The 11,245-nt window shown below is 32.2% G+C and overlaps 1 protein-coding gene across 1 annotated transcript; it reads left to right on the forward strand.

Moving 5' to 3' along the window:
* The first annotated feature begins 5,520 nt into the window (after positions 1–5,520).
* LOC133335025 (uncharacterized) lies at positions 5,521–6,108 on the forward strand. Its single transcript, XM_061543320.1, has one exon. It carries the CDS (start codon positions 5,521–5,523, stop codon positions 6,106–6,108), a length of 588 nt encoding a protein of 195 aa, XP_061399304.1.
* The last annotated feature ends 5,137 nt before the right edge of the window (positions 6,109–11,245 follow it).

An 11,245-nucleotide genomic window follows, 5' to 3' on the forward strand; every position in this document is an offset into this window, starting at 1 on the left:
AAGGAAATGAAATATTGCAAGATTCAAATTTACAACTTGTGCTCATACCAAAACTAAAAAAAATACGACTCCGAAAAATTAAAGATCTTGCAAATGTACCACGATAACCCCATAACAGGTGGACACCCAGGTATATTACGCATGATTAAAAATATAAGACTTCAATATCATTGGAGAGGCATGACAAAAGACATAACCAAATATGTCAAACAATGTCAAAAATTCCAGACTAACAAAAGTTCCGTTAAAAACAAGGAGAGATTAATAGTAACTCCAACTCCACAAAAAGCTTTTGAAAGAATTATAATATAATTAGACTACCAAGGTCTAATTCACAGAATGAATACGCTGTGACAATCATGTGCGATTTAACTAAATATCTAGTGGCGGTACCAATATTAAATAAGTCTGCTATGAATGTTGCCAAGGCCATTATGGAAGATTTTATTTTGATATATGGTCCTATGAATACTATATTAACAGATATGGGTACTGAATATATGAACCAGGTACTCATAGATCTATGCCAACTAATGAAAATTGAAAAATTAAATTCCACTCCCTACCATCATGAGACACTTGGTACTGTTGAGCGATCTCACAGAACATTTATCGCGTATTTAAGATCATATGTATCATTAGACAAATCCGATTGGGATGAATGGTTGAAATTTTTTGTTTATTGTTATAATACAACACCTTCTACTGCTCACGGATACTGTCCATTTGAGTTAGTATATGGAAAAGTACCACCATCCCTGGATTTTACTCAAAGTGGAAGCATAAATCCGGTCCACAATATAGATTCATACGAATAGGAAGTAATATTCAAATTCTGTTGCACAACATAGAGCCGCTAATCTCATTGATAAAGCAAAATTGTTTAGACAGAAAATCTCCAATGAAATAATCAATCCAATAAACATGTCAATAAATTATTTTGTATTGGTCAAAAATGAAAGTAGGCAAAAATTAGATCCACTTCATAAAGGACCGTATAAAGTTGTTGGTATTGACAATAACAATAATGTTGATCTATTGGACAACAATGGAAAAACATTTAAGGTGCATAAAGACAGAACCAAAGCGTATGTTCAATGACTTTTTTTGGCACTCTAAAAAAACAGTAACAACTATTTTTAAACTACGTTTAAATTATTGTTTGTTATATGTTACGAATTGCATTTTTGTAATACAGATTGGTATGCCTACACTGTGACACTTAACCTTAAATATATAAAAAATATTCATGTTTAAATATATACAAAATATTGAGGTTTTAACGACAGAAATATAAAATAAAAAAATGTTCTTTAAAAATTGAATAAACTAAACTTATAATTAATTCAGTATGTAACCTAATTTGGGTAAAACTAAGAATAATCAATCAAGTCATTGATTATTCTTCGTTAAAAGGGGAGGTGTAGTGTGTTTGACTAGCGTACGTTGACATACCTTCTGTATGTTACGTTATTTTTCAATATTCAGTATGTAACATTATATCAATTTTTAGCCGTTCGTTGACAAACCTTCTGTATGTAACCTAATACTCACACTTTGTTGAGTTTCGTTGTCCACACTACATAAAGCTAGGAAGCATGTATTATGCTTACTATGCTTTTTCCCACGTAGCATAAGTCTATTGTAATTATTAATGTAAATTTATGTCTAAGTTATATTATTTTAATTCATTCAATAAATGAACCTCAATATAAACAGTTGTTTCACTAATTAAAAATTTAATTAAAAAATTATATTTATGTGATTATCCATCAATTTGTTTAGCAACGACATTTTTCTCATAAATTAAAACAGTAAGCGGCCAATTTTCTATCCTTTAACATTTTACATTATGAATTTATATATTTTTGCGTATATGCCTCTATTCGAATTTTTAGCAATAGGTTAAAAGCGCATTCCCGTAGGTAACCGCAAAAGCTATACTAGATGTCGCTAAAAGAGTTATGAATTATCCAAGACACAAGCCACTTACAAAAAGCTGATAATACAACTCAGGTTTTCTGTATTCCCAAAAGATTTTACTACATTACAACAGTTCCCGTTAAATGATATGTTTGTGAAGGTAATATGAGGACAAAATGTATCTTCGTAGAACTAAGGTTTTAAATTGGTTTACATTTTTATTACATTATTGAATATCAAAAAGTTATATATATTTATTAAAAAAAAATAATCTATGTAATAATAATAATTTTTTAATACAATTTTCTAAATATAAAAAAAAAAATAATAAAAAATTATATTATCCGGATTATAGAATACGCAATGAGTTGTGAAATGCTTATTGTCGAGGTTTACGATTTTTTTTAAAATATGGAGTTTTTCGAAGTATTTTCTTAACGTCTCATATTGGGGGAATTCAAAACAAGTAGGTTCCTACATTGAAAATTACAGCCACTTTCGTTTGAAAATGTGCATAGGACCAAACAAATACATAAACTGAGGCGGAACCTTTGTATTGGGATTTCGTCGAAATTGAATATTCTTTGGCATAGAATTCGTTCACGAATACGGAATTCCAAGTTATATCCCCTTAGAGAGTACAATGCGCAAGGGGCCATCAAAATACGTACAATATGACGATGGGGCCTAACCAACAAATAGGCCGATATTTATAATTTAGGGAAACTAAAAATATCCAATAAGTGCCAAAAATTGGGAGTAAAGTTATATGACCGGTACAGCAAACCGCTAACCGATCTATCCATATTCAATACTAAACTTCAAGCATGCGTGTAATAATTTGTCCAAAGTTTGAACTTACTTCAATGTTATTACATTACCTTTTTCCATTGCAGACCACCCCATACCCATCAATCTTTGGATTCAAACCCCATCCCTGATATTTGTCTTTTAGACTACAGTTTATCCATCTATTCCTGAGAATATGGTTGACTCAGTCTATGATTACACGCTCAATTCCGAAGACTTCTAAGAATTGGATTAATTTTTCAGTGTCGACATTATTCAAGGTCCATCGATGTCAGTGTATACGGCTAATGTGTAAATTTTTTGTCAAAGGTGCCCTCGATATTTTAGCATATTGGATATTTTCCTCTTTATGATGGTGTAGACTGTAGAAAGAAGTAGAAAAGTAGTTAGGCTTGGTAGTTAGTCAGTACATAATTACTCAAGGTAGTCTCATTGCATGAATTGATAATGACAATTTGTAACTCATCTATAAATTAAAAATAAATTCCATGTATGTCGATTGGCATATTTTCAACAAATTAATAAAAATTATATTAAATAAAACTGAACATTGTTCTTGTAGATCTTTTGATTTAAGTTATGAAAACTGAATGTGAACAAAATTAAACTTTTGAAAATTTGGAAACATATGACTGAATTAGTAGACTACCTTGTGTAATGATGCCATGGTAGTTAGTAGTTATTAATAATGCAGGGACGACATTTTCTAACCCTTATCAATCATAGGTTACGCGGGTCTTACCTTCCTTTCTACCGTTACATCATTCGTTATCAGCGTGCCCGCTGGGAAATCAGTTTTTGTGAGAAGCCATATTGTTTCTTCAGTTTTTCTATCTATTAACCTCCTCATCTTCTCTTGTTTCGGTTTCAGTACGAGTTTTTGGCCGTGAGATTTTATAGCTATATATCTATGGTTAGAGAAAGAATACTTTTACGAGACAAAAACCACGACGTCCATTACGTTTGCTGAATATATTGTTATGTCTAACATCTTCTATTTAATTATATTTACAACGGAAGATAGACTAATACGAGTCGAATGGAAGATAACTAATGCGAGGTAAATTTTACCATTTCCCTTCTTCAGTATGGTCGAACTGAGAACTCTGGAAAGAAGAGAAAACATACATGAGAGAAAACGTACATGTTATTAGGGTTCTGGGAGGAGAACCCGTATTTGAATAAAAATGTTTTTAGTTTATATTAAACCATAACAACTTTTCTATGCAATTATAGGCTATCCAAAGTAATGTGTTTAATGTGTATATTACCTTTAATTATTTTTTTATCTGAGCCATACTTGGTGTCTCACTCCAATAGAGATTTACCTGGATGGTGTATAAATTACCTCCAATAAATGATATTCTTGGGGTAAATCATATTTTCGTCAGTTCCTTTAGTTTTCTTGGTAGGTGTTTCTTCTTCGCTTCTTTTGTGGCTTATTTCAAATTTTGAAGTAGATAGCGTTGGAAATGTAGTGCGCCTTAGCTTTAGTCTCATCCAGACATTCCAATGACGTTCTGTCCAAGACTACTCATTCTGCTCGCTGTTGAAGACTCCCCACCTTTTCACCAACAGCGTATTTTTCTGCCGACCGGAGACTTTGTGCATGGCTTCGTTATAAATAACATAACCTCTGGCATGTGCGTTAAGATAAACTTCGAATTTGTGTTTAGTATAACAGTTTTGTAATACAGTATAACAGAATCAACGGGAAAATAAATTCGGGTTTATTATGAAAATATATATTTAAAATATATATTTTGGGAATACGAGTTGAAATATTTTATACTGAAATACGTTTAAAGGAATAAAAACCAAATAATAATGATTTTTAAATATATTTTTCTTCAAATTACGGGAGCAACAGTGGGGAAACTATAAAGATTCGCAGTAATATATCAAGTGAAAGAAAATTTCTCAACTTTTCGAAAATATTGTATTTTTTATGTTTCAATTAAATTATTATATATATTTTTTTCTTGAAACAGAACAGTTCAAACAGAACATATTGATTTCCTACATTAATATTAATATTATTTAATCATATTATTATTGTCAGCGAATAACTGACCCAACTTTATTATTGTTTTTGTGTATGTAGGCCAGTAACCCAAATAAAGAAACAACAATGCATGGGTTACGGGCTGAAGAATAATGCTTATTATACATATTTAGTTAATTTTATGGTAATTCAAAATTGTATAAATAGTCAATGCAAAATAAAGATTCTTGGTAGATTACAATGAATTGTAAAAGTAACAAGATTACGTAATTCAAGTGTTACGTATATCATTTAACATAATAACAAATTAATCATTTTTGGTGACCCCGACGTGATCCTGACGGTAACTAATCCGAAACATATTTTGGTGACGTTGTCCACAAGGTGTGAGGATGTAACGTACTCGAACCAATTTCAAAAATCCCTTTTTGAGCTCTGGTGGAAAAACAGGAGGAAATTGCCTGTAACTAATCATCATTCAACAACTGTTGCTACTCGCTAATACATCAACAAACAACAATGGCAAACGTCCAAAAGCTTATTTCTCAGCAGGAAGAAAGCCAGTAATTTCGAAAAATTCGTCTCTACTATAAAGAAGGCCCCTCTTGAAAGAAGAACGTAAGAGTTCTACAAGGGCAAACTTTATGAACTATGTTATGGCAGAGTTTCGAGAAGGCAGAAAACAGAATTCGCGATGATCCATCTTTGTCACCTTGAGAGAGAAATCGACTGAAGTTGTCGCAGAAGACAAAATACCTTCCCGTGTTGATGGACTTGCCAGAATGACAAATGCTCGAATGAGTGCCCTTAGTCGTCACTTGCAAGGCTTGGACACAATCGAAGCGGAACAGCCGAAGCAATTTTATAGCATCAAAGAAGATACTATAAAGAAGCTATGGAGCTCTACGATGAAATATTGCAGCAGATTGAAGAAAGCTACGATAATGCTTGAAGATTCGGTACAAGACAACTTAATAAAACTGGCAGTCTTGAAGGACAAATGCAGCGAAACCGTGACCAACGCACCTCAACTGGGGAGTGACATTATAGCACACAGTTTACTCCCACTACCAAAGGTAACAATTCCTCAATTCAATGGGGATTGTTTGAAGTGGCGTCAGTTCTATGAACTTTTCTTGGAGACAGTAGACAAACAGTCTCTCCCAAGTGTTCAAAAAATGTGGTATCTCAAAACCAATTTATCTGGCGAAGCTGGCAAACTAATCAGCCATCTATCCTTGACAGAGGATAATTACAAAACGGCATGGATGTTACTGCAAGAACGTTATAACAATAAACGGGTTCTTTTTTCCACTCTAGTAGAACGGATTCTGAACATCATCAACGGCTTCCACCAAGGCTCTGCATGACACTACAAAGGAATACATGCTAGCCCTCAACAATCTTAAAATCGACACTACGTCTTGGGATGCTCTATTGATTCAATTGATCACAAAGAAATTGGATCACGCGAGTTACATCCCCATCTCTGGATGTATAGTAATCTAATAATAAGTAAACAATTGTCATGGATGAAGCGAAATACAAAAGTTCTCAAATGATATATGAAACTTTTGTTTTCGTTCCCATATTCAGAGGCAATCATTCAATGCAACGTAAGCATAAATGTTTCGCTGCATTGAATGCAAGTATCTCCAAAGAGAAACCGTGTATTTTTAATCCACGTTACTGGCGCAGTAGGGCTATTCAATTCCGGAGAAAAAACCTCCGTTTTAAGGCATTGTAAAGTTCGGCTAAGTTAATTTGCAAAGAAAATATATAAGACAAGATATAAAAAGAAAAAATAGTGAACTGAAAAATTAATAAATCAACAAATATATGTTAACAAAAACCAACATAAGTTTACGGTTCACAACAACAACTATTTAAACACTTTCTTGATGCTAAGTACGAAATAAATGAGTTATTTCAAATAGATATAAGAAAACCTCAGATATATGAACCTATGAATGTCGATAGGGATCTTGTTGATTTACTATTAGAAAAAATTGACGGGCATATTTCCATATTTCAGAAGAAGAGACTCTTCAGGATATCGTTTCTAAATATACAAGACTCAGACTTTTGGACGATAGAAGATCGATCGATTTCAGGCATAGAAAAGCCCTTAACCAAAAGCCTTACAAAAAAACAGAAGAAAATAATACCAACAACAATAGATATTCGCAATACAACACCACCACTAATAAAATATATTATGGAAATAATATACAGGAAAATATGCCGGAACAAGACGAACAGTGGAAAAGAGGAACGACACGACACAAAATTATAATACAAACTACAAACATTTCCAACAGAATATTAATAATAACAACAACAGAAGACAAACTAATTAAAACTACACACAAGAAAAAAATCTGAACAAAGTAAAATGTCCGCTAAAACTATTGAGAATTCGGGCCAACATTTTATGGATACTGATAACATTCAGTGCGATGAAAATTTTATGGAAGAGGCCCACCATAGTAAGACTTACTATTAGAGACCGAAAAATAAGTTGTCTTATTGACACAGGCTCTACGAGAAGTTCATTTATTAAAAAATTTCATGGTCACAGATGATAAGCCGAAAATGTACTTCAGAACATTAAACGGATTAACGGAAATAGGTAAACACATACCAACTCCATACCCAGACGAATTTAATACAGTCGGCTTCATGACTTGGATGGTCAATGATTTGATAGGAAAAAAATATAATGCCATAATTGGGCAAGACATTTTGTGTAAACTGAAAGTTAAAATAGATTTTGAAGATTATTTTATACAAGTAGAAAAATCAATAATATTTTTTAGTGATTATCCTCCAGACATATTTGATGTTTGTACATTAAAAACTATTCCATGTCCAATAGAAAATATCATTAATGAATCAAATTTAAATAGTGAGGAATACAAATCAATTTCAAAATTATTAAAAAGATACCATACTGTGTTTTATATAGAAGGGGATAACCTAACATTTACTCATGAAATAGAACATGAAATAACCACTAAAACTGACAGACCCATATATTCCAAAATATACAGGTATCCAAAAGTCCACGAAGAGGAAATTGAACGTCAAATCAGCGATATGTTGAAACAGGGGATAATTAAGGAAAGTTCCTCCCCATATAACAGCCCACTTTGGATTGTTCCCAAAAAGGATGATAGTCGTGGGAACAAAAAGTGGCACATAGTTATAGATTATAGGAACTTAAATGATAACACCATCGCTGACAAATACCCAATTCCTAATATAGAGAATATATTAGATAAATTGGGTAAAGCTCAGTACTTCTCTACTATCGTTTTGGCTAAAGGTTTCCATCAGATTATGGTAAAGCCTGAACATAGACAAAATACTGCATTTTCAACTCCATTTGGCCATTATGAATTCATAAGAATGCCATTTGGGCTAAAGAATGCCCCGGTTACTTTCCAAAGATTAATGAATTCAGTATTAAGAAAATATATTAACCGAATATGTGTCGTATATTTGGACGACATACTGGTATTTAGTACTTCTCTACAATAACATATAGATAGTCTGAAAAAGATTATATCGCCCTTGAAGAAGCCGGTCTTAAAATTCTAGTTGATAAATGTAAATTCTCAGCAAAAGAAACTTCTTATTTAGGACACATTTTGACTCCCGAAGGATTAAAACCAAATAAGAAAAAAGTGAGTGTAATTATAAATTTAAGATTACCCGCAAACCAAAAGCAAATTAAATCGTGTTTAGGTATGACAGGGTATTATAGAAAATTCATAAGGAATTATGCACATATCGCATTTCCAATGATTTATTACCTTAAGAAAGATAGACGAGTTAAAACAAGTGATCCGAATTATATATTAGCGTTTGATAAATTAAAGCAATTAATTACGGAACATCCTATTTTAATGTAGCCGGACTTCGACAAAAGATTCAAGCTTACTACTGATGCTACTAACTTTGCGTTGGGCGCAGTCCTCTCTCAAGAACATTAAATGAACACGAACGAAATTATTCAGCCATTGAAAAAGAACTTCTTGCTGTAGTATGGGGTGTAAAGTACTTTAGACCGTACTTGTATGGCCGAGAATGTGATTTACACACTGACCATCAACCACTTAAGTGGCTACAGATAAAGAATTCTTCAAGAGATTTTAATCCTAGACTCCAAAGATGGCTTATTCAACTGGGTGAATACGATGGTAAAATATATTATATAAAAGGTAAAGAAAGAAAGATAGCCGATTTTTTAAGTCGAATTGATGCAGATAATAATGAGATTAAAAATATTGAAGATATTCGGAATGATTCGGTTGCAGCAACCATACATTCACAACATGAAGATCCTAATGACCATTTTCCCATTTTAAGTACAGTCGTGAATCGATTTAAAACCCAAATTATATTAACAGATAGAAAAGACAAAGAATCAGATCTAATGTTTGGAAATACTAGAATAGTTATACATAGAGCTGATCTTGACAGTAATAATTTTCACAACATTTTAAAAAATATAAAAGAATAGGTAAGATAGGAATTTATTTCTTCTTGCCTGACCCTTTATATAATCGTTTACAAATAGAATTAATAAAATGATAACACCATCGCTGACAAATACCCAATTCCTAATATAGAGAATATATTAGATAAATTGGGTAAAGCTCAGTACTTCTCTACTATCGTTTTGGCTAAAGGTTTCCATCAGATTATGGTAAAGCCTGAACATAGACAAAAGACTGCATTTTCAACTCCATTTGGGCATTATGAATTCATAAGAATGCCATTTGGGCTAAAGAATGCCCCGGCTACTTTCCAAAGATTAATGAATTCAGTATTAAAAAAATATATTAACCGAATATGTGTCGTATATTTGGACGACATACTGGTATTTAGTACTTCTCTACAAGAACATATAGATAGTCTGAAAAAGATTATATCGCCCTTGAAGAAGCCGGTCTTAAAATTCTAGTTGATAAATGTAAATTCTCACCAAACTTCTTATTTAGGACACATTTTGACTCCCGAAGGATTAAAACCAAATAAGAAAAAAGTGAGTGTAATTATAAATTTAAGATTACCCGCAAACCAAAAGCAAATTAAATCGTTTTTAGGTATGACAGGGTATTATAGAAAATTCATAAGGAATTATGCACATATCGCATTGCCAATGATTTATTATCTTAAGAAAGATGGACGATTTAAAACAAGTGATCCGAATTATATATTAGCGTTTGATAAATTAAAGCAATTAATTACGGAACAGCCTATTTTAATGTATCAATATAACGGAATAATTGGCAATAACATATTAAGACAAATAAATTCAATTGTAAATATGAAAGACAATCTTTTGAAAATCGCAGAAAATGAAATATCCATTCGATGTACCAATGACGGTATCGAATACTGGTTCGAAAAACATGGAATGCATCAAGTAACGTTACCTGTTGAACAAAAAACAGCTTAATATATAATCCTCCAATTATATAAAACGATAAGAATATCGAAATAATAGAAGTATATGAAGCAGAAAACTGCAAAATTAGTGCTCTCGTTCAAGTAAACGGAGATTTACCAAAATGAGATGTTTTAGAAGTCCATTATACGAAAGAAATAATATCTGAGAATTTGTATACTCTTAATTTGACGACAATATAAATAATCCAATAGAACAAATCGGTTTAGAACGTCTAAACGAAGAAGAAAACCGAAAACTTACGCCACATATAAAAAGTATAAGAATGTATTTAACTCAGAAGAAAGCGACCTAACATTCACAAATGCCATTAAGCGTAAATAACATTACCATTGCTGCAAAAACATACCAATATCCGTAAGTACATAAAGACGAAGTAAAGATACAAATTGAGGAAATGTTACACAAAACAATTATAAGACCCAGTAACATCCCTTACTCCCTTGTTTTTTTTGTATGCCAGCGGCAAAGCAAAATGGAGACTCGATATAGACTACAGGAAACTCAATGAAGTAACCATTGGTGATACGTATCCAATCCCAAACATTGATGACATTTTAGAAAAACTTGGACGTTGTCAAAGTTTTATCACACTTGATTTGGCGACAGGATTTCGCCAAATCGAAATTCACGGAAAGATATCACCTTTTAAACATATTTTGATTTTAACCAAAAATTCGTACTTCAAACTGATGCAAGTAAATTCGCACTTGGAGCTGTTCTATCCCAAAGTGGACATCCTATTTCTTATGCTGGCCGTACCCAAAATGGTGTGGAACAAAATTATAGTACTATAGAAAAATAACTACTTGCAATCGTATGAACAACGAAATACTCTCTTCGGAAGAAGATTTTTGATCGAGACAGACCAGGAATACGATTACGATATTAAATATTAAAAAGGTATTATGAAGGACAATGCTGATGCATTATCCATAATAGAAATTCATTTCAACGAAGATAGAAATGTATCTAACGCTATTCCAGAAACAAATAATCCGCTTTACTTTTACAAGAGACAAATTGTA

Source organism: Musca vetustissima, unplaced genomic scaffold (assembly GCF_032173495.1).
Source record: "Musca vetustissima isolate MV318-11 ecotype Yass unplaced genomic scaffold, APGP_CSIRO_Mvet_v1 utg25761, whole genome shotgun sequence".
In the NCBI taxonomy this organism is placed as follows: domain Eukaryota; kingdom Metazoa; phylum Arthropoda; class Insecta; order Diptera; family Muscidae; genus Musca; species Musca vetustissima.